We start from the raw sequence: 26,015 nt of genomic DNA, 5'->3' as shown, positions 1-26,015 counted from the left end.
CATACACTGCCAATACTCAGCCAGTCTAGAAACAATATCAATCACCTGTTAGTGAAACTCAGAAACGAGTGCTAACATGAGTCCTGTGGAGAGGGGGGGCAAGTCCACTTCTCTACACACGTAGGGGAGTAGATAGTTTTATTTCAACATTTTCACGTTTCACCATTGTACATTCAGTATATAGTGCTTTTCAGTTACATTGACATACACCCTATGCACACATATATGATAAGTACAAAATGATAACTGAAGTTTAAACTGCAGGTAAAACTTTTTGAGAAGAAATAAATAAAGCACCCCTGCTCCTCTAGATAACTGCCATGTTATATTTTCCATTCATCTTGGCTTCCACCAACTTGGACAGGTGGGACCCTGGTTTAACATCTCATCTGAGCCATCATGCTTCAGGAGTACAACCCTCCACCACCACACACACAGACACACACACACACACACACACACACACACACACACACACACACACACACACACACACATTGCACTGTAGTGTCACTATTAAAGAAATGGGTGTGGGAAAAGAAGCCACAATCTTCTAATCTTCCAGCATCAAAGGTATGAATGCTACAACTGAGCCTCTGACACTGACAATTTAATGGCACATAAGATGGTATTGTTGTAGAACAGTATCTCCCCTGTCAGTCTGCACAGAAGTGGACATGCTTTGATTGACATGCCAAATGTCTGTGATGTCGTATGCAAATGATGCATGATTGACTGACATGCAGATTTGATAGTCACATCATATATACATTGGCCAAAGTACAAAGCAGAACGAGGAATTTACCCTTTTCTTCAATGTAGTTTGATCTCGGAGTTGGTATATTTAATTTGGTGTAGGAATGCAGCCCCCACATAAGAGGGTACAGGGGGCTTGCCCCCCGGCAAAAATGAAAAATATGTACTTGGAGTTATACTGCTGTTTTTTTTACCATTCCTTATTTGAACACATCAGGGGGGTGTTGGGTGGTGGGCAAGATTTAGGCAGGACTTGCTACTGTGCACCCATGGAAGTACTGTTCTAGAACATCACTTACAAGATTTAAAAAAATGCCTCTAAGTGTTTTCTGTTATCCTAGATTTCTGTTGTTTTACATCTCATGTGACTCCTCTGTCATATTAATTTACAGTCTTCTGTTCTACATGCACAAAAAGAATGTGGAAAATTAATTTCAAAATCACATATTTGATTTTAAAGCATAGTGATATTAATAACTTTAATCTCTCTTTCACTCAAAGTCTCTTACCTCCCTGAGTTTTATCCTCACCAGTCCAGGAATTAGCCAGCAGTCCCTCCCCTGGCAATGAAGAACTTCCAATAACAAACTGTGCGATAAAGGTGGCATCATGGGGAATTTCTGCCCTCCTGAATGGTATGGTCAAGGGACTTTTGATGCATGTTTTGTTGTGATAGAATATGCTGTACATTGATCTCTAGAAATAGGAGAAAAATTATAGCACTGAACTCATAAAGACTTGATATGGATCCAAGTCACACAAAGCATATTATCTTATAAAATAAGCACAGCACTTGCAACATGGAGACATAAGACTTACTGCTACACATACAGGAGCTAAATGCACTTCATAAATCGTCTTGCCTGACCCAAATTAGCAATAATCTACACATCTGTTACATCCTGACATCAGCAGGGTCACATCATAAATGCATTCTTAACTTGCACAATGCCAGTGGAAATCTGACAAATTGGTTTCAGTTACATCTGTAGTCAGAATAACACAAAAGTCATAATAAAGTAAACACCATTTCAGACAAAGTGCTGCCCTGGGAACTGTCAACTTCCTATTAGTGATAAGCATTCTCACTTTACACAACAGAGCATGTACACCGAGGATCTGTTAGAGTATAGTTCTGTAGTAAATGATGTCGGGGGCTCCTACCCCTCTGTCTTATTGGTCTACATACTGATAGGGCAACCACTGCCAAATATATGCATATAAAATGTATCAAACCACATTTAACTATATTATTACTTGCAAGCTAACCTATGTGCAGAGAATGAAACTATAAAGGGAAAGACTGTGGCACAATTTTATTATGTCCTGGTGGACAGTAAATTGTCTTGTAATGTAAATCTCAGTAACAAAAGTTGCAGATGAACAGCAAGTATTTCAAAGCAGAACAGAGACATAATTAATAGTTAAAAGCTGTGGGTATCACAAAGCAAAAAGCAACCACATAAAAACTGAGGTGTAATGCAGAGGGAGGGGTTTCTAAGGAAAGCCTGAGACAACTTGGTAAGTATATACTAGAACAAGAGAATGGAAGATATCATTTGAACACATCACACTATCAGCAGTTTGAGAGCATTGTCTGGTTAAGTAACTTGCTCAAAGTCAAATAGTAGGCAAAAAGAGGACAATTGAATCAGTCCCTAGACTACAAGAAAGCAGGTCATTACAAACTCATAGCCTTAATCCTCTGAGTTAGCTGATAATCTATGTTTCTATGTGCCAGACATTAATTTGCTTTTATTAGTTAAGTAAAACTAATATGCTACAAGTCCATCTTACCTGCTGTTATATTTGAAAATACATGCGTACTTTGTCATGCACCGCATGGGACTTCAGTCAGTCCTCTGAACTTATTCACCACATGATTACATAAACTTCTTGTTACTGATTCAGAAACTACCAGAGTTGTTTCTATCCAGTGATTATTTATTTATTTTACATTTGTGACAGGGGAAGTCCATCTGAGCACAAAGGCCCCTTTTCAACAGGGGCTTTTCAACAAAAGCTTCAGTACAAACAGTAAATATAGATATACAGCTGCAGTAGAACAATAAATATAGAATTTACAATTATTTACAAATGACAAGTAGAGCGATGTGTGACAAACACTAATGGAGGCTTCTAACAATAGTTTATACACTTTCCAGACATTTTATACACTGTCCAGACATTTTAGTATCATATTAATCAAACAGCAGTAAAGGCTTCTACAATAAAATTTTTGAGCTATTCGGACATGGATATAGTTGATAAACTAAAATAGACAGTAGACAGACGTTTATAATACTACTTAGAAATCTGTTTGAAAAGATATGAAGGAAAAGTTTAAATGAAAAGGTATAAGAAAGCTTGGAGAGATGATGTTAGGAAGGTAAGTAAAAGGATAGCAAAACAGAGGAAAGCTGAGAAAGAGCAATAAATAAGAGGATGAATGCAGTAGTACCTTGTTTAATCTGGAGATGCAGAACTACATGACCAGGATGTTGTGAGGTGTTCTCTTAGATTGGTTTTGAATGCTTGCTGATTATCAAGGTGCTTGAGAACTAGTGAAAGGGCATTGCAGAGATCCGTTAGTGAGTGTGAATATAATGAGACTCCTGCTGCATTTTGGGCTTTAGTGACAGAACGGTGGCGTTGATGTTTAGAACAACGAACTTTGTTGGATGATAGTGCTGGATCATGCCTTTTAGTGTGGTATATTTGTTAGGGTAATATATTAGACAATGAACTAGTACTAGTTGACTATAGTGGAGGTGATGAGGAGAGTTTGGGCCAGATGAGTTGTTTAAGATTGTCTGCCTTACAGGGCCTGTTAAATCACGTTTGTTACTTTCACATTGTTTGTAAAGCTTTTTTAGCTAGTTTCACTGTGTGAAAGGTGTTAACTGGAAATTTTCTTCATTTGTTAAGCATGTTTGTTTGTTCTGATTTCCAACCAAGGAGTGTATCATACAACTGATTTATTTGCTGTTAAAAGCATTTTCTTGAAGCTCCTTGCTCCTTTATCTGTTTAAAACTTTTATTTAGTGTCTCACTGCTGTTTTTCTGCTATGATAAACATTTATGTAGTATTTTCTGCCTAAAATAGTGTAGCTAGTATCTGTAGCATAGTTTCCCACCCTTCTTACCTACTGGTGTCTTGTTCTTATACTTGGTGGCTTTGCAGTTGCCCGCGCCTACTGTAAGTTTGATCTGGGATACTCCTTCTTTTTCTAGTGTCATTAGCTCATTCTACCTAATACAGAGAACATTTGAGAAGGCCATTCCCCTTAGTTTCTTAACCTTAAATTATCTTCTGTTCCTCCTTTCTCTCTTTCTACTTTACTTAACAAAAAAATAAATAACAATTTATACGGCTGCTTGCTGCTTTTACAATATTTGTGTTTCCTCCTCCAACTCTGTTACTTCATATTGTTTTTTCTACTACTTGTTCTCTAAAGTGTTCAATTGCATCTTCTCTGCTGCATTTATTACTGCTGTTTTTTGCCTGTTTAAATTTTAAGTGTTATTCTAAGCCTCTTAGTTTTGGTTTAAGCACTTGGGCTTTAGGCCTCCCCCTTAGATCTCTCTGACTTCTCTTCCTCAGATTCTGACAAATATGGATGGACAGTTTCCTACAATTTCTCCTGCCAGCCTGGTCAATATGGGCATCCTGAGACAGTGTAGCAATTGTCTCATGTACATGGACAACCATCTACTACTACCACCTAGGAATACAATTTGTGAGAGATGCAATTACATAAAGAAGCTAGAGTCGATGTTCTCTCCCTCACAAACTAATGCATCTGGCACTGAGAAGGTTGTCAACACAATCACTACACCTCAAACACCACCCACAACTACACAACACACACCCAGATATGCGGAGGTCTTCAACAAAAACAAACCCAAACAAAGGAGACCTCAGAGGCAAAAACACATAAGAACTACACAAACCTCCACACCGCATGCCATGCATAGTCCACACACCAGTGTCTCGCAACCACTAAGGCTTAACCATAAACCCAACATATTAGTCATAGCTGACTCCATTGTGAGACACACAGATGTGCCTCTCACCAGGCTAGATGAGTAGAAAGTCACTGTTAGTTGTTTGTCAGGTGCCAGAATCCACCATGTCACACACTCAAGTCTCTCAACAGCAGGTACTGTTATGACTCTGTCATAGTCCATGTTGGTGTGAATGACTTGAGGTGTACCTCCTTGGACTATATGAAAAGAGACATGATTGAGCTCACTGAATATGTGACCCAGGCAGGTATGTCCCTAGCCTTAAGCAGCATTCTACCATCACCCAGAATGATGCCTCAATACAAACAGAAAATGATTGACTTTAACAATTGGCTTAGTTTCTGGTGTCATTCCAGGGGGATCCAGTACCTGACAGCCTGGGAAGATATTATCAGCAGACCATGATACTTTGCTAGAGATGGCCTGCATCTGTCTCACTTGGGCTTCAGACATCTGGCAAAGACCCTTGCCTCCCCCATACTGCTGTTTTTAGGAAAAGTCATGAGGTCAATACTACCAACATAAAAATGTCAACAAAACACAAATTAAAGGTCATGCTGCTAAACGCTAAGACTCTAAACATGAAACTGCTCTCATTGCAAGCATTCTTAACCATGGAAGATGCTGACATTTGTGCATTCACAGAAACCTGGTTCAAAGCAGCATTGAGCACCCCAGCATTACCTGGTTCCTCATCCTATCACACATTCACACGCCAAACTGTGGGCAGCAAAGCCAAAGGAAGTTTCAATATATATTAAAGACACACACACACAAACACACACACCCACACACACACACACACACACACACACACACACACACACACACACACACACACACACACACACACACACACACACACACACACACACACACACACACACACACACACACACACACACACACACACACACACACACACACACACCTCCAGGCTGGTCAAGCAGTATGACACACAGGAGACACTCCAGGTGCAGTTAAACATTGACAAGACCCCTATTCAAATTATAACTAGCTAGAGGCCCCCAAATTTGACTCAGTATGCCCACTCCACCTATCTGGACCTCTTCAAATCTATCAAGATTCAACCCTTTACCCTGATCCTGGGTGACTTTACTTACCCAACCTTATATTGGAACAACTACTCATGCCAGAACATCAATGCCCAGAGATTCCTCGATTTTATCAATGCAAATGCCTTGGAATAGCTAGTTGATACCTCCACAAGAGGTGATAATATCTTGCACTTGGTATTAACCAACATGAGTAACCACTGCAGCACCCCTACAGTATGATCCTTCCTGGTAAGATCCGATCATAAAGCTGTCACTTTCGAAGTCACCATTTCCCCTGACCTAGCTAGGGTCAAACAAAAAAACTTCTCCAAAGCTATTACAACCTCCTGATGGATAGTATAAACAGCTTCACAACCCCCTCCTCCACTGTAGGAACTGGCACCAATGTCCAAATCTACACCAAAGTACTATACAAGTATTTATATAGATGCATTGAATCAGGAATACCCAACAGGACAAAATCATCCTCCGCAAGGAAGAGTAAACTTGTCTGGTGGACATCTGCAATAAATAAACTATATAACAAAAAGAAACAAATTACTGTCCAGGACCAAGAAGGAGCAGGTGCCCAATTGGAAGCAATCTCTCCTTACCCTGAACAAGCAAATAAGAGCACTAGTGAAATTCTCTAAAGCCAGCTTTAAGTCCAAATTGGCCGCATCTACTAGAGACAATCATAAGGCCTTCTTCACATATGTCCAAAATCTCAAAGAAAGCACCCAGATCTGTTCAGAACTGGTGATCAAGGACACCACATACACAAATGCCATAGATATGGCCAATCTACTAACTGACAGATTCAGCAAAAACTTCTCCCCTCTGTGTCCCATCAGTAAATCAGGACATTCCCAGTACCTGTCCCCACCCCTTATCTCTAAGGAACAGGTCGTCACTGCCCTCTCAAAGGCAAAAAATACAGCCTCCATAGGACTCGATAACATCCCTGGCTGCATCCTACATGAACTCAGGCATGAACCTGCAGCACCATTAAGCACCCTATTCAACAAAAGCCTGAGTACCATCTTTGTCCCAGCCGAGTGGAGGACAGCCACTGTCATCCCTTTACACAAAGATGGAGCATCCATCGATCTGGGAAATTATAGACCCATCAGCCTAACTAGCCTGATCTGCAAGGCCCAGGAATGGATTATCATGGACCTCATTAATAGGGATATTTGCAACCTCCAAATACTCGACCCCATACAGTTTGCCTTTGTCAAGGGGAGGTCATGTCTTTTAAATCTGATTGACTTCTTTGAGACAGTCACCAAAGGCATGGATAAGGGATTAGACAGTGCACACCACCTACTTTGACCTGGTCAAAGCCTTCAACACTATTCCCCACTTGGGCATAGTAGATAAACTCTCTCAACTAGGCATCAATTCATATATTACTAGATGGGTAGCAAACTGACTCACTGATAGAGCCCACCTAATCAAAATAGGGGAAGCCACCTCAAGCAGTCGACCCATAATGAGTGGCATACCCCAGGGATCGGTCTTGGGGCCTTTGTTATTTGGGATATACTTCTCTGAGGTGCAGGCCAAAACCACTGGACTATGGCTGATCAAGTTTGCAGATGACTGCAAGCTGGGAGCAATCATCAATTCCCCAAGTGATGTGGATGTCCTCCAAGAGGGTCTCACCCAAACAAATGACTGGTGCCAGAAACATGGCCTCAAGCTGAATGCCAACAAATCTATCATCATCACCTTTGGGGAGAATGACATCCCCACATATTATCACATTAATAACAATGGCCAAAGTACACAATCAGTAGTGAGGGATTTGGGCACCCAGGTTGATAACAACCTGACTTTTGACCACCATGTTGCTTCTGTTGTACTGAAAGCTTTCTACATGGCCCACCTCATATGTAAGGGTATCTCATCCAGGGACAAAGAGGTCATAACATCCTTCCCTTATAAGGTCGATTATTGAGTGCAATGCCACCTTCAGCATGTACCTCACAAAGCACATGCAGATGCTGGAAAGACCACAGAAGTTCCTCACCAGGAGAATCCAGGGCCTCACAAATCTACTCTACACAGATAGGCTAAAATCCCTATCCTTCTACTCAGGTTCATACAGATTCCTCAGGGGTGACATCTGTTTGGCATATAAAGCAATCTCAGACCCTGCCTTGATGGGACTGCTGTATATCCACAAGTCAAGCTCAACTCAAGCAGCCAGTATGCGCGACATCACTTTGGTCTGTGGATGTCAATAGGACTTGTTGGCGAGACAGATTTGTGTCCCAGAGACTCCCCCATTGGTGGAATAGACTCCCTCTCCATGTCAAGCAGAGTACCTCATGATCCCTTTTTAAGCACACCCTGGATAACTGGATGGGAAACAGAAAATACACCCCTGGGATTCCACCTGTGTCCCTGCTGGACAGGGGCTTTGGGTGCTGATTTGTCTAAACATGGGCTGAACTGTTGGCTAGGCTTATACGGGCCTTAGGGCCAATAGCTTAGTAACCTCATATGATCCTATGATCCTATGAAGAGCGTAAAAGGGATGTGCTCTATAGGGGTAATTAGCTATTAAGGGAAACACTGAATTATAGAATTGTTTCAGATTTGTTTGTACCATAGTTTGTAGTTTAGTGAAAAGTGGGGAGGTATATAATAGGGTTGGCAGGAGGTAGGCATTAGCCATAGTTTCTCTAGTTCTATTACTTAGAAAAGGTTTAGCTCTGCAGTGAAGTCCAAGCTTTTGGTGTTTTTTTTTTTTATGGCAGATTGGAAGTATAGATCAAATGTCATGTAGTTTTGTGTGGGAAACCTGTTTGACTGGTGTTTTTGAGGTGATTTTGGCAAGAAATTTGATGTGGGGTTGAGTGGTTTGTGGAGAAAATAAGTAATTTAGTTTTCTGGAGTTGATTAGGAATTGTGAATTGTTCAACTAAATTTATATGGATGCCAAGGATTATTGTGTTATTTCTTGTAGTTGTAAGTTAGAGGCTGTACAGATGAGCATAGAATCATCTACATATTATGTAAGAGTTGCATGCTTGGCAGCAGTGCACAGATAATGTATAAATATGTTAAATAGAAGTGGTCCAAGTATGGAGTCTTGTGTTACCCCCTGCTGTAATGGGTAGGAATGATGAGCATTCATGCTTCCATTTGACTGCTTGGAGTCTATCTGTTATGCAGCTATTAAACCCTGAGACAGAGAGACAGAGAGAGAGAGAGTTAGGGGAGACGGACCTAATAAGGAGAGTTTTTATAGCAGTTTGTTGTGTGAGATGGTATCAAATGCTTTTGCCAAGTCTGGGAATAATGAAGATACCAGGTTACAGATGTTTCTGTTTTTGTTAACGCTATCACAAAGTGCATTTGGGCACTATGATTAGGATAAAAACCATGTTTTTTAGGAGAGGCAGAAGATTGTTAGTGGTAGATACTGTAGTAATTGGGCATGGGTTTACTTTTCTAGGATTTTAGACAGTGGGACAGGATTGTAACCAGTCTGAAGTTAGAGAAACCAGCAGAGGATCCTCCCTTATGGAAAGGGATAACGCATGATTTTCTCCATATGGCAGGGACACGAGAGTCAAGAATGGATCTATTTATTAATAGTGATGTGGGGTATGCTAGGGCTTTTGCTGCAGTTTTCAGGAATTCAGATGGGAGATTGTTTGCGGAAGGAATTTTAGTTTTTAGTTTAAGAGATTTGTTTTTATTGTGGAGGTGGGACTGACTTGGGTGAGAAGTGGAATTGATTGTGGGTGTGTGGGTGGGGGTTGTAGATAGGTGGTGTGGTTGTCTTTGATAATTGAGGTAATGGCTTGTATGAAGTATTTTCTGAAGTTATCTGTAATAGTTGCCCAAGTGTTGCCAGGAGAGAGATTGGGTTGTGGTTTGTGTCCTGGGTTTAGTAAATTTTGGATAAATGACCAGAATAATTTTGGAGTATTTTGTTGTAGCTGTCTCATACTATATTTGCTTTTCTTTCTTTAATCTGTCTGAACTGTAATATAATTTCCTGGGATTTACTGGTGGGCCATGTTTCCAGGCATTGTCTCCAAGCACCATTATTTATTTGATATTTTTAAATAGCCATGGTGCTTAATTAAACTTAATCCTTTTTTCCCCGAAGGAGGCATGCTTATTTAGTATACTAGTAAATATTTTGTTAAATTCAAGGATGACCTTGTCAAGGGGGAGATATTTTAGTGTATTTGAGCTGAATTGCCTAAATATGGAGATGAAAATATCTGTATTAAAGATGGATACGTAATGCACATTCATGTACAGGTGTTGCTTTATTGGGCTGTTTATGAGCCTATTAACACAGCTGGGCAAGAGTTCACTAAGGTTACCAGATAAAGTGTCATTGGTAGAGATATTATTTAGTTTGTTGGAGAGCATGCAGTTTAAAGTACAGGCCTTAGATGACGATTTGTTATATCTGGTTGAAGTATTAATAAGTTGTGAAAAAAAAAAAAAAAATATATATATATATATATATATATATATATATATATATATATATATATATATATATATAGGTAAAATGCTAGCAGTGGGAAGCCAGTCAGTATTCAGGTCCCCGGGGATGATGGTTTCTTGGGTTATATTGAACGATATCTAATATAGCATGTCCTCTTTAGTGCTAATATTATTGCCTGTGAGATATACAGAGCTATGGCACATGTGGTCATTTAAGAATTGAACTTGAGTAGGGAAATGAGAATTTCTGCATTGCTGACTACAGGATGCTTTTTCGATAGTGGTATATTCATGTTATTTGGGTGTGCAATGGCTACAGCTCTTGCTTTTCTGTATTTTGGTTGGCCCAAAGGATGCAATATTGTGACAAGATGATTTATATGTCTTTTATAGGTTCTTATGTTCATAGATATATACTAGGCTAATGGCCACCCATGCCTTTATAAGTTTAGCCATGCAACCCAACCCAATAGGGTCTCTATGTACCATGGGCATTTATTAGAAGGGGTTATATTAATTAGGAAGTTTATAGAGGTTATGTGTTGGGATATGTTAGTCTGAACATTACTGTCTGCCTCTGTCAGAGATGTGGCAGCCAGATCCAGGGTACAATTTTGATTTTCCATCTACTGGTCAGTGTTACACTTAAGGGATGGACTATACTTCACATAGATGGTTAGCTTAATCCACAGCATGGGGATCCTCTGAAACACATATCTGTCTTGCCAACATGTTTTATGTCACAAGCAAATAATCTTTGGATCTGTTGGTTCTAATGCTGTTCATTTTGAGGATGTGCAAAAGGTCCATCAGATCTGGATCAGAGGATGCCTTGTATGCCAGGCATAGATCACCTCTCAGTAACCTGTAGAAGACTGAATATAGAGATAGGGCATTAAAGCAAGCTGTACAGGCAATGTGTTTATACCCTGGATTCTCCTGATAAGGAATCTTTGTGGACATTCCAACTGTTGCATATGTCTGGTCAGGTACACATTAAAGGGGGCATATACTCAATGGTGGGTCTAATAAGGGCAGAATAAAATGTCGCTATGACTTCCGTGATGCCTTCCTTGATTCCTGAATGCCATGCCTTACTTATAAGTTGGATAACATAGAATGATTTTTCTTACTACCTTAGCTGCATGTTGGTTAAATGCCCGATTACCAAATACATGTATGTCCAGATCCCACTGGGTGGCAATTTTCCCAAAAGGCACTATGATACATTTCTAGGCATTGAGTTTCAGTCTGTGACTTTGGCACCAGTCAACTGCCTGTGTTAGACCCTCCTGTAACATGTTTGTATCATGGAGAGAATCTATAATAGCTCCCAATTTGGAGTTATCTGAGATCTTAGTCTGCCAAAGACCCTTGATATTAGCTTTTACCTCTAAGAAGTAGATTTCAAATAAAAGCGGTCCTAGAACGGAGACCTGAGGCACTCTTCTGGTGGCCAGTCTCTTAGTGGAGGTGGGTACACACAGTCACAGTAGTTAACCAATGCTGGATTCAACCCCTCTACCAGTCTAGTTACACATTCTATAGAACAAAGAAGTGCCACAGGAGAAGTTTATAGAAATTTATAGGCAGCCCTCTGCTAGTGAAAATACATCTCCTAAGTGGAATTTTACATAAGGAGCATTGTCACTGAGCCAATTGTACATGACAGTACACACAGTCACACTAGTTAACCAGTTTTGGATTCAAAAATCCTAACTATTTTGTTACACATTCTATAGAGCAGTGGATTAGCCACAAAGACCACAGGCAAAGTCTAAAATAGCACAAATAGCACAGACGTATTTCACAACATTATTTCCACTTTTAGTCTGGTTTCAATTATTGCTAGGATGGCAGGCTTTATGACAGATATTTATGAGATTAATGTTAATGACTTTTAGGCTAGTTTTACTTGCTTTTTTGGGATGGGGTATTATCCTTATATTGATTTTTGAGTGGTTATGGGAGTGGCTATAGTTGTAGGGTCTGGGTATATGTCACTACAAAGTTGCAATGTGGGTAGGGACAGCTGGCATATATGAGAATTGATAATAGGTAGTTTGTGTGTGTAAGTATGTGGCATGGACTGTGTTATATTACCATTTATAAGGAAAATTGGTGGAAATGTGATACAGGGGAAATAATAACATGTATGATGTGGGTTGGGAGAGGGCAGGTGAGAAGGTCTCAGGGTAGAATGTGTTATAGAGTACAACTGCCTGGATGTTAGAGTGAAAACATAATATGTAGTGATTAATAGATAAGTGGAGGGAAAAGTTAGCAAAGGCTGTACTGTATAGAGATTGGCTGGTATAGGGTGGGTAGAGATAAGGGAAGTATAAACATAGATGAAGTGGCGGTGGGTGGAAATTGGGGGTAGGATAGGGGAGTGAAGTGAAATAGACTTTGGTGAGGGCAAAAGGAGGAGGCTAGCCCTGCTGGCAGTCTAAGACCTAAGAGAATAATCAGTTTGACAAATCTACCTGTAAATGTACCTGCTTGCTGCTTCAGCTGAGGAAGGCACTAGAAGAGTAGCAGGAGTGGGGAATTCTATGGGTACCATATCTTATTATTGTATTATATAGCACAAAATGCTTTCACTTTAATTCACTATAGTAGGGAAGCCAGCTATTACTGTTAAGGTATGTGAGGCTGGGCAGTCAGTTCTAACTGTACACAGATCTACTACTAAGCACAGCAATGAAATCATTTTTAGACTAACATACAGTGAATTTGGTGGTCAGGTAGGAAAGACAATTTCTGGAAACTCATGGTGTCTACTTAATTTTCAGTTGCCAGCATATGTTCAGGATGTGATTTTGAACCATTTCCCTCATTGTGTTTATGACTGATTTATCTTAGTCTAGACAACTGCAGGAAAAGAAAAACACAGATGGAAAAGTTTACAAGATTAAAGCACTATATCAATAAAGAATAGTGACACAAGAAATCTGCATAGATAGAGCAAATAATAAACAGTTTGAGATTATCAGTTTAGAAGTTCATTGAGAAATAGCATGGCAGTGATGAGTCTCAGCCCTTTAGTACACCCTGAGGGTAAAAACGCAGAGGAGCAACTGAGTCCAGGCCAAGAGAGATGCAACCAACAGCTCCAAAGATTAACAGGAGCAACAAATTCACATTCTACCTGCTGCTTCTGTCTGCAAATGCTTTATCAGAGCACTATGTCTACTGCTGTCTAAAGAGCTGCATCTTTAGAAGATGAGGTGTCAAATGACACACTAGGAGTATTTTAATTCCAGACAGTAGCATCACAGCTACACTCCCAAATTCACTTGTCATTTAACCATGTTTGGTGGCATGAGTGGAGACACACACACACACACACACACACACACACACACACACACACACACACACACACACACACACACACAGTTTTATTCCTGCTGTGATGTTATCAAGGATTGCAATTCGCATCTACCAGCTGACTTTCCAAGAAAGAAGAAAGACATAGAAGTAGTTTTTAAACCATACCCTAGTGGTAGACTTGATCATTGGAAATAAAACTAATAATGTGCAGAAATGATAGAAATCTAGAAAGTCATGAATACAGACAATATGGGTGCAAGGAGCAAGAGAAATATTGTTTTTGAGGTGAACAACAGTCAGGTTGTGCAACAGATTATTTATTTTATTTTTCTTAATTTTATCTGTTTGTTGACTGGGTAAGTACACTGGACTGAAGTGCCAATTTTCAGGAGCACTGTCTGGAGGACAAAAATCAGACTTTGTACCATGCACACAGAAAGCAGTTCCTTACCCACTCAGAGCTTTAATTCAATCAAAGGTAATTACTGACATAAAATTCTAAACAGTGAAGAACCTGAATCCATACCTCCCAACCTCTTAGCACAGGAAATCTGGACAAAGCCTAAAATAAAGAGGGGACAAAGGCTCAAAAATAGGGACATATTTAAAAAAGAAAAAAAAAGATAGGGACAGATTTTAAATATTGCTCCTATAAACTTAGAACATTGCTAGAATAATAGGTTTTGTGTTAGCAAGCATTTTTGGAAGGTTATAAACTCTTAAACTCAAATGTGTGCCATTACTTAGTGACTTCAGTTCTCAGTATTTGACAGAAAGACATGAATTTTATGGGGAGCAGATCAAAAATATGAGGTAAAAATCTGGACAGTTGAGAGGTATGCGAATACCTTCAAAGTCTGTTAGCAGATTTTAGGACAACTGAAGGCACATAAGATGGTATTTCCAGGATACTGATTTATTACCTAAAATATACAGGTGATACATTGTATTATCTCAACTCCTACATTGTGGAGAACAATGTCACTGTTAATCTGCCTCCTCTCTTGCTAAATGTTTAAGTCAGCGTAAAATAACGCTGTTACTCAGACTTTCATTATTACTGTAATTTCAAACACAACAGGGTGGCACATTGAAGCAGCGGATAGTGTTATTGTCTCACAGCAAGAGGTTCCCCAGTTCAATTCTTGGCTGGGTGCCTTCTGTGTGCATTCCCTCTTTGTGTTTGTATAGGTTTCCTTCCATATCCCAAACACATACAGTAGGTGGACTGGACACTCTAAATTGGCCATAGGAGTAAGTGTATGTGTGTGTGTGTGGTATGGAAGAACTAGCAGGGCAGGGCTTGCCACCAAGTGGTGTAAACCTTGGCTCTAGATGATTGTCACTGTTGAAGTGACACTCTGACCCCATGTGCAAACATGGGAAAAAGGAGTTGCGGATGCATGGATAGATGGATGGATTCAAACACAACAGTGTCTTTGTTCTAGTTTTAGTCACTATCTGAACATATATCCTGTAACTGGTAGATTGCAGGCTATGCATAAAAAACACTTATCAGAACCAGCACTGTTGAAATACAAACCTTTCTATAGAGAAGAATTGTGTCCAGTATTTCCGTCTTATTTTCAGCAGTAAAAACTTTACCTATAATTCTTTCTCTCTTCAAAAAAGCATCATAAGAGAACCTTGCAACAAACTCAAAATGTTTGCTTGGATCCATCTGCAATAGAAAAACAGAGGTCAAAAAGTTAGTTCTATGTCTTGCCCTCCCATTGACCAGCCATGAAACATTGCATCATCATCATCATCGACAGTATAGAGCTCAATAGTTTTATCTTATGTATTTTATATACATGGGATAATGGAGTACATTAAAAAGTAATGGGTTTGAAAATGATTCAGATTATTAAAAGCAGCACCCAAGTGGTGAACACTAAGTGTAATTATTAGTTCTTAACTATAGATTGCCATCTTAATATCACAGTACCAGTTACTATTGTAAATCATAGAGAATTCTGATTAGGTCTCCAATAATAACCAGCTTATTATGTGTTTAAGACATGGATACTAAGAAATTTGCTCTCATATTAAATCTTGGCATCGCTATCAAGAACGAATAAGGCTGGCTATAAACAAAGACCCAGTCATAATTCTTTGTAGGGTGTGTAGCTTTATTTGCTCCATACACTACTAGTTGAAGAAAAACGTGCAGCAGTTCAAAGTGTTTTAATGGCTTTCAAAAGTCTTTAAAAGTCAAAAAAATGCTTGCCACTGTCAGAAAGAAAGAAAGTGCTCCTCTCTATAATTAACTTGTTAAACACTTTGTTTTGTCATACTTTTTGTTTGTAGGTGTGTCAGAATAAAGTTCTATCAGTTTTCAAAAGCTGTTTTACATTCTGCCATTGTTCTTTGCCAGTCGGCACTGTCTGCTGTTAGTCCCAATCTTAACAGCACTTGGGTGTCTTTAACAAGCTTTTGTGAAGCAACCCTAAGCTCTGTTAGGTTCAGGTCTTGAGCTACAGACATTCTTGGCCAATTTTTTTCATGATTTCAGAGCATAATTGAGACATTCCATGTACCACGAAAAAGTTAAGAACTAGTAAGTTTAAGTACTCACCATATGAAAGCGGCACATGCTGAAATAGAAACGAGTTGTGATAATCATATGACATCATCATGACTGATAGTGATACTGTATTTGGTTTACCTACTGATATCTGATTCTGCTGACGATTGCATAAAGCAAATATTGCCAGCCACACAGATCTATTAACATTAGAACATGGTCAGCAAACCAAAACACCCTAGGTCAGTTATAACAAGATGGTTCCTAAACCTATCATGTGAGTAGATCTAAACATGTAAAACAAACCATTAGATGAAATCACCCTTCTTAATAGCACTCCTTCTCAGAAGCTGTAGGTTATGGTAGTGCCACTGCCATAGAAAAATTATTTATAGTTTAGAGCTAGTATTTAGTTTCTTTGAGGATTTCTTATCAATGGGGAAACACCTTATCTGACTGGTTTAAAGCACTGTCCTTTCATTCCTACACAAATCATGCAAACAAAAATGTTCTAAAAAGATAAACTCATAAATCCTACAGAGACTGAAATTCACATTCTGAGAACTGTGGAAATCACATGAAATGTATACACAAAAATGGCAGGAGTACTCCTAAAAGTAATAATAGGAAGGGGAATGTGGTAGTTATGTACCAAGTGACTTTGGTGTATACAAACAATGTGAAAATTCAGTAAGGACATTACAAGATACTAGCGTGCATGATACAGAACACTACAGTTGCAGGAGTATTTGATGAGACCCTGTACTCAGTATAATGTGATTTATTTGTTGTGTTTTGACTTAGCACATCACTGATTTTGCTTCAACAATTTTAAAGCTTTTCTACAGGTACAATAGAATATATGAGGAGTTGTTCAGTCAAATTCACTGTTGGTCCTTGAATAATCTTACATACATTGTGCAGTGCTACAAGGGTCCATGTTTGGGACATACCCTCCCAGCAATGGTTAGGGTGCACGAAATTGCACACACACACACACACACACACACACACACACACACACACACACACACACACGCATGCACACACACACACACACACACACACACACATGGCCATGCCCTGTTTCTGAATAATATAAACCCTTCAGAGCTACCTCTAACTGCACTTAAAGATACCTCATGATGTTGTGAATGTTTTGCAGAAATAAAAGATTATCAACAATCAAAAATACAATGTCGCTGTTCTCTTCGACACACCAGGTGCAAGCTGGTCAGTTTTCCATTCCAGCAGGTCTATTCAAGTTTTGTCTATGGCAAAAGATAAGTCAGAATCCGAACAGCTGCAATTACCTTAAGCACCTCTTGGCCCCTGAAAAGAGACTGATCATCACAGAGTACATTAGCCTACTGTGCTCTTTTATCTAGTCTCAGCATCTTTCCATCTCTCATCTTAATGTTGTGTTGCATAACTTCCTACTATCTTCCCCTCCTTATGGTGAAAGTATTGTTTACTCTGTATGATATTTTTTGGCATGCCTGTGAATTCTCACTCTCTCTGTCTTATATGAAATGTATTTGTAACCTTTCATCTCTAGGCCCCTACATGATGTTGACTGAGCTGTTTCCCAGACTTTTTCTGTCTAAAGCTTTTGCACCAATATCAGCTCTACCACTGAAATGTACTACGCAGCTTCTGTAGGTTTGAAACACCATTATATTTGGCTTTTTGAAGCCTTATTAGAAGGTTTGATTTCTAGGAATATGTATGAGTTTTTTGTAGTAGACAAACCCAGGAAAGGGCACCTCTTTGGAATTCCAAAGATACATAAGGATGGGCACTGTCCCCCTTATAGGCCCATAGTTTCTTCACCAGCATCGAAGTTAGAGCCATGTTCCAAGTTTATGGATATAACTTTGCTTGAGATAGTGCAGAAGACAGACTCCTTTATTAGGGATTCTTTTTATTTTTTAAGTAAAATCAATAAAATTAAAGGTTGAAGCTGGTGATTTGCTGGTGACAGTTGATGTGGCATCTTTATATACCTGCATTCCTCATGACGTGGGGTTAGAGTGGGTTGTAAATTTGTTAATCAACAGTGGAGAATATGAATTAGAAAAGTGCAGGTTCATGTTGGAATGTATGGATAATATTCTTTCATACAATTACTTCATGTTTGACAACGAACATTTTTTGCAAACCAAGGGGGTGGCAATGGGTGCCAGGATGGCTCCCAATTATGCCAACTTAGTTCTGGCTTACTGGGAAAACAACATTATGTCCAAGTTTACCAACAGACAGAAAATTGTGAGTTATTATTTGTTTTTTATTTGGAGAGGCACACAAACTGAGCTCTTACAGTTCATTGAAGACATGAACAATAGCACCTCTTTTTTGCATTTTACTGGTAGCTGGAACAATTGTAAGATATATTTTTTAGATTTAGAAGTTATTAAAGAGGAAGGTAAAGATTTTTGGGGGGTCCTGCATCAGTTATAAGAATGTGGCAAGCAATGGTCTTTTGAGTTACTCTAGTATGCATCCCACTTATATGAAATATAACATTATAAAGGGGCAGTTAGTAAGACATAAGAGACTTACAAGCGATGAAGCACAGTTAGATTTGTTAGTGCAGGAATTGCATTCTAGATTCAAAAACAGAGGGTACCCTTCTAAAATAGTCCAAGACATTATTAGCACAAGTGAAAGGGAGGGGGTTAGTGGAAACACACAAAACAAGAAGGATTGGGTAACATCCATGTTGTTAACTTTTACCTTAGACAGTAAAGAAATTAAAAACATAGTGTCCAACAACTGGAGAATATTAGTTTCAAATAGTGATTTTCAGGTGGTAGTAGGAGAAGCCCCCATTTTTGTTAACACAAGAGGAAGGAATTTTAAAGAAATGTTAGAAAGTGGACAAGGAAAAAAGCCTCAAGGCAACATAGGTACTTTTAAATGCAAAAGTTGCAATTTTTGTAAATACATTTCAGAGGGAGCAGATTTTAATGTTGCAACTCAGAGCAAGATGTGGCATGTTCCTGACATTTTTATTTGTAAATCTACATTTGTGGTATGCATGGCAAAATGCTCCACTTGTTCTTCATTCTATATTGGGAAAACCAATAGGTAACTTAAAAACAGAATGTATGAACACTCTTATGCCATCAAAAAGAAAAATGTAGATAATGCTCTTTAGAAGCACACTTTAAACTGTGTGAGTAGCAATAACAGTGTTAAGTTTCTTTTTACAGTTATAGATCATGTTCCATTGGGCTTTAATGGAGACAGAGATGGGGAATTAGATTTTAGAGAGTTTAAATGGCAGGTTTTATTAGATGCATGCAGAGCACCAGGGCTTAACAATGGTGTCAACTATAAAGCTGTGTTGAAAAGAAAAGCTTATAACAAATGTAAATAGTTTATATGTTTGTTTGAAATGTATGCTTTATTTAAAATGCATTTTTATTTAAACGCATTTTAAACATTTTTTTATATCAAGTTTAAGTAAAATGAGATTTGATTGGTGTGATGTGTATTGATGATGGTATAAAAATGAGACAGCTTTTTAACACTTTGTTCTGATGAAGGCCTAATTCTTAGGCTGAAAGCGCTAAACCAGTGGATTAAAGTTAATTTTGTGTGATACAGTGCTCCATTATCACTAGTAGTTTTCTTTTTATTTTACCAAAGTTACACAAAGTGTGAGACAAGTCTGCAGTTTTCTTTGAACTGTTATGACTCTGTCATAGTCCATGTTGGTGTGAATGACTTCAGATGTACCTCCCTGGACTATATGAAGAGAGACATGATTGAGCTCACTGAATATGTGTCCCAGGCAGGTATGTCCCTAGCCTTAAGCAGCATTCTACTGTCACCCAGAATGATGCTTCAATACAAACAGAAAATGACTAACTTTAACAATTGCCTTAGTTTCTGGTGTTGCTCCAAGGGGATCCAGTACCTGACAGCCTGGGATGACATCATTGACAAACCAAGATGCTTTGCCAGAGACGGCCTGCATCTGTCTCCCTTGGGCTTCAGGCTCCTGGCAAAGGCTGTTGCCTACCCCACAGTGCTTGTTTTAAGCAATGCCATGAGGTCAAAACTACCAACATCAAAATTTCATCAAAATGTAAATTAAAGGTCATGCTGCTAAACACTAGGAGTCTAAACATGAAACTGCACTCATTGCAAGAATTCTTAATCCTGGAAGATGCTGACATTGGTGCAGTTACAGAAACCTGGTTCAAAGCTGTGGACAGCACCTCAGCCATACCAGGTTACTCATCCTATCATAATTCAGACGCCAAACCATGGGCAGCAAATCAAAAGGAGGTGTAGTTGCAATATATATAAAAGACATACACACCTCCATGCTGGTCAAACAGTATATCACACATGAAACACTCCAGGTGCAGTTAACAATTGACAAGACCCCTATTCAAATCATAGCTAGCTATAGGCCTCCAACTTTGATTCATGATGCCCACTCCACTTATCTGGACCTCTTCGAATCTACCAAGATTCAACCCTTTACCCTGATCCTGGGTGACTTTAACTATCCAACCATAGACTGGAAGAAATACTCATGCCAAAACATAAAAGCCCAGAGATTCCTTGATCTCGTCAATGCAAATGCCTTGGGCCAGTTGGTCGACACCCCCACAAATGGTGGAAAATATCTTGGACTTGGTATTAACCAACATGAGTAACCACTGCAGCATCCCTACAGTGTTATCATCCCTGGTAAGATCTGACCACAAAGTGGTCACTTTCAAAGTCACCACCCCACCCCACCCCCCACCCCCAGCTAGGGTCAAGCAAACAGAAAGCTGATTACAACCTCCTGAGGGAAGATATAAACAGCTTCACAGCCCCTCCCCTCCATAGGAACTGGTACATATGTCCAAACCTACACCAAAATACTGTATGAGCATTTATATAGCTCAAGGAATCAGGAATACCTGACAGGACCAAATCCTCCTCCTCATGGAAGAGTAAAGTTTTCTGGTGGACATCTGCAATAAATAAACTCTATAATAAAAGGAAAACAATGCTGTCCAGGACCAAGAAGGAGCAAGTGCCTAATTGGAAGCAATCTCTCCCTAGCCTGAACAAGAAAATAAGAGCACTAGTTAAATCCTCCAAAGCAAACTTTGAGTTCAAACTGGCCACATCTACTAAAGGCAATCATAAGGTCTTCTCCACATATGTCCGCAGTCTCAAGGGAAGCATCTAGACCTAGAACTGGTGGTCAAGGACACCACATACACAAATGCTGTAGATACAGGCAACCTGCTGGCAAACAGATTCAGTGAAAACTTCACCCTTCTGTCCCCCCATCAGTAAAACAGGACATCCCCAGTTCCTGCCCCCTCCTCTTATCTCTAAGGAGCAAGTCATCACTCCCCTCTCAAAGGCAAAATATACAGCCTCTATGGGACCCAATAACATCACAGGCTGCATCCAACATGATCTCAGGCAGGAACTTGCAGCACCATTAGGCACCCTATTCAACCAAAGCCTGAGTACCAGCTTCATCCCAGCCAAGTGGAGGACAGCCACTGTCATCCCTTCGCACAAAGATGGAGTGTCCACCGATCCAGGAAAATATAGATGCATCAGCCTAACTAGCCTGATCTGCAAAGCCATGGAGCAGATTATCATAGACCTCCTTAACAAGGTCATTGGCAACTTCCAGACACTCAATCCCACACAGTTTGGTTTCGTCAAGGGGAGGTCATGCCTGTTAAATTTGGTTGACTTCTTTGAGACAGTCACGAAAGCCATGGATGAGGGGAAGATGGTGCACACTAACTACCTTGACCTGGCCAAAGCCTTCAGTACTATTCCCCACTCAGGTATAGTAGACAAACTCTCTCAACTAAGCATCAGTCTATATGTTACCAGATGGGTAGTAAACTAGCTCACTGATAGAACCCACCTAGTCAAAATAGGGAAGCCACCTCAAGCAATAGACCCATAACAAGTGGTGTGCTCCAGGGATCGGTCTTGGGACCTCTGCTGTTTGGGATATACATTTTGAGGTGCAGGCCAAAACCAGTGGTATATGGCTGACCAAGTTTGCAGATGACTGCAAGCTGGGTGCTGTCATCAATTACCGTAGTGATGTGGACATCCTCCAAGAGAGTCTCACCCAAACTAATGACTGGTGCCAGAAACATGGCCTCAAACTGAATACCAAAAAATGCATCATCATCCCCTTTGGGAAGAGTGACATCCCCACAAATTATCACATTGATAATAAGGTCCTAAGTACGCAATCAGTCATGAGGGACTTGGGCTCCCAGATTGATAGCAAACTGACTTTTGACCACCATATTCCCTCCATTGTATGGAAAGCTTTTCATGGCCCACTTCATTAGTAAGGGTATCTCATCCAGGGACAAGGTGGTCATAACATCCCTGTACTCTTCCCTTATAAGACCCATTACTGAGTACAGTGCCCCTTTTGGCATGTACCTCACAAAGCACATGCAGCAGCTGGAGAGACCACAGAGTTCCTCACCAGGAGAATCCAGGGCCTTAAACATCTACCCTCTATTCAGTCTCCTACGGATTTCTCAGAGGTGACCTCTGTCTGGCATACAAAGCAATCTCAGACCCCACCCTGATGGGACTGCTGCATATTCACAAATCAAGCTCCACTCGAGTAACCTGCACACGCGACTTCAACTTGGTCTGTGACATCAATAGGAATCCCAGAGACTCCCCCTTTTGTGGAATAGATTCCCTTTCCATGTCAAACAATGTACCTCATAACCCTTTTTAACTGCAACCTGGATAACTGAATGGGAAACAGAAAATACACCCCTGGGATTCCACCTATGTCCCTGATGGACAGTGGCATAGGGCACTGACTTGTTGGAATATGGGCTAAATTCTTGGCTAGGCTTGTAAGGGCCTCAGGGCCAATAGCCTAGTAACTTTCTATGATACTATGATCCTATAGGAAAACAAAAGCATTTTAGGCATAACGCAGAAAGGAGGATGGGAGTAGTCCTGATCAGAGTGAGTAAGAACAGAAGATAAGTCATGTAAGATAAGGAACACACACAGGCACTGAATGAATATTTCACCTCTCTGATCATAAAGGAAGGGAAGGGAAGAGCATGGTATTGTGCTGTGGGAAAGACAGAACAGGACAAGATAGGCAGGGGAAACTAGAGGAGGATAAGAAACAAGTACCAGATAGACTGAGTGGGCAGATTTCCTCTTGGGGATCTTCAGATCACTGGTGAACACAGATGTACCTGAGAACTGAAATACAGAAAGAGTTGTATACTTGTACAAGGCAATGAGCAGGAAATGTAAGCCAATTAGACTAACAGTGGTGCCATAGAAAGTCTTGATAGAAAGCATGGTTAGTTTCCCAGGGGTAACACTCTCCATGAGAACAGCTAACAAGAGTTTGTGGTGAGACAATACTCAGTCAAACTAGAGTTATCTTTATGACTGGATTGCAGGTACAGGAGGACTCAGCTGGTGAGAACCACCAGTAAACATGATCTGATTGGACTTTATTTTAACTCAATCTCACACAGTCAGCTGATGGGGAAAATGGCAAAGTGTGGGAGACTGGATTGAAAGCAAGGAATTGGATGGCAGCATGTTCGTAGGGACATGATACAGATGGTTGTGATGATGCATATCCACAAAACAAACAGCACCAGAATTACCCATTCTAAGGACTTAAATCTTGCCTGTGATATAAATAGGACCTGCTGGAGAGATAAAGTTTGTATCCTAGAGATTATCTCATCTATGGAACAGACTACCCATCCATGTGAAGCAGAGTTCCTCCCTAACCCAATTCAAGTGCAACGGATAATTGGGTGGGAAATCAGAAACTCATCCCTGGTTTGGCACCTATATCTCTAATGGACACACACAGTTTCTTTACACTCTCCACACATTGCATTGAACCTATTTAATTTTCTCCTCACCTTTAGTCCAAATATAGAATGATTAACTGCACTTCAACTCAAACCAAAACAAGGCTAAGTGCAAGAATCCACTTCAAAAAAGTATGTGTAATTTCCCAATACATACTAAAATCCTTCTAGGAGGAGATGTATACCCTAATCCTGACCCCACCTATGACAATGAACACAAAGATAATTCTCTCCCACACACATTTCTAACCCAACAACATCCAGTCCCCAACCCTGGTGATCTAATTTTTGCTGCAATAAATGTTAGAGCTTAAGAAATAAAACTGCTGAACTACATGCCTGCATTACCCAACATAAGCTTGACATTCTTGCTGCAACTGAAGCTTAGCTTAAACCCCGCATAAAGAACTGCAAAGTTATACCACCTAACGATAATATCATCTGTAATGACCATATAAAGAGGAAAGGTGGTGATATTGCTTTAATATTTCCCAACACCTACTACATTTCCCCTTACAGCAAAAGGATTCCAGAATTCAGTTCAGCAGAGCTTCTTACTGCTTTCCTTAAAATAAACAATTATAAACAAAGATGTATTACTGTCCTTTACATCCCTCCTGGCGACAATACAGCTATACTGGAAGATATTCATAACATTTCCACAAGACAAAATGCTACTAGGTGATGTGAATGTCAGTTGGTTGGACATAAACTCGAACTCCCCAATGTGTATCATGAACTTATATAGTTCGACACAACTAATTAATAGCCCTGCATATTATAGTTACACATCAAATTCCCTATTAGACTGGATCCTGGTATCAGACCCTAGCAAATACACCACCACAGGTACTGTGTCAGACTTTTTCAGTGATCATCTCCCAATCTATATGACCAGAAATCTCACACATCCAGTTAAACAGGATATTTATAAAAGAATACACAATCTTTCCAAGTTTAACCCAGAAATATTCATTACCACACTACCACGATTAAACAGAGTAGAATGATAATGCAGAATAGAGAAAAAGATTGGAAAGAATGGCAGAAATATAAAACACCTCAATACCTTTAAAACTACAGAATGTTACACAATCATACTAAAAACGCAAATAAATGACGACAAAAAACTATACTATAATAACTTTCAGAATAATACTGAACACAACCCTAAAAAATTGTTGACATCTATTAAAGAAATCTTATATCCTGGCCAAAAATTCAACCCAAACCCCTCTCCCAATAAGTCACCACTCGAAACTGCAACACAGTTCCAACTCTTATTTTATAGGTAGTATAGCATCTCTAACCAAGGATTCCTCAACATCTAATCCCAACCCTGCCCAAAAGTCACATGTTACCAGATCCACTTTCACATCCAAACCTATGTCCACATCCTATATATAACTATTCTTGAACAAACCTAAACCATGCTCTTCTTCAGCTGATGACCTTCTAAGTAAGTATCTAAAAAAGCAGCCAATAACATTTCCTAGCCTGCCTCAATCCTTATAAATAGGTCAGTCCAGGAATCCCACATTCCCTCTGTCTGGAAAACGTCACGCATTATCCCTCTGTCCAGAGGATGAAATTCAACAGGCATTAATAATTTAAACCTATAGCAATCTTATCTCCCCTCATCAAAATACTTGAAAAATGTATTCAAAAATAATTGCTAGACTATCTCTTACAGGAAGAATTCTTATCCCCTACACAACATGGCTTCCATCCTTCAAATAGTACTAGCGCTGCCCTTCAGACCTATACAGATACTGTTAATAAAGCTAGATACAATGGTAAATTAGTATCTTCCTTATTGTAGACATGTCTAAACCCTTTGACACAATTTGTCACATCAGACTTCTACTTCAAATGTTCTGACTAGGCTCTCTCAGCCCACCCTAATGTGGTTCAAATGTTACCTGTCCAATAGGTATAGTAAAA

General features: G+C 39.7%; 1 protein-coding gene across 2 annotated transcripts in view; it reads right to left on the bottom strand.

Moving 5' to 3' along the window:
• LOC122805608 (ependymin-like) overlaps nucleotides 1-26,015 on the bottom strand; it is a 114,926-nt gene that overhangs the window by 62,646 nt on the left and 26,265 nt on the right. For both annotated transcript variants that reach the window (XM_044075849.1, XM_044075850.1), the window contains 2 exons: nucleotides 15,208-15,345; nucleotides 1,266-1,452 (listed from right to left, as the gene is read on the bottom strand). In XM_044075849.1, coding sequence (XP_043931784.1) covers nucleotides 1,266-1,452; nucleotides 15,208-15,345 — 325 coding nt within the window. The remainder of the gene's footprint in view (nucleotides 1-1,265; nucleotides 1,453-15,207; nucleotides 15,346-26,015) is intronic.

This window comes from Protopterus annectens, chromosome 6.part1 (genome assembly GCF_019279795.1).
Source record: "Protopterus annectens isolate FY-2018-M chromosome 6.part1, PAN1.0, whole genome shotgun sequence".
Taxonomy (NCBI): Eukaryota; Metazoa; Chordata; order Ceratodontiformes; family Protopteridae; genus Protopterus; species Protopterus annectens.
Note: the sequence above shows the minus strand (reverse complement) of the source record. Positions and strands in the feature narration are given on the sequence as shown.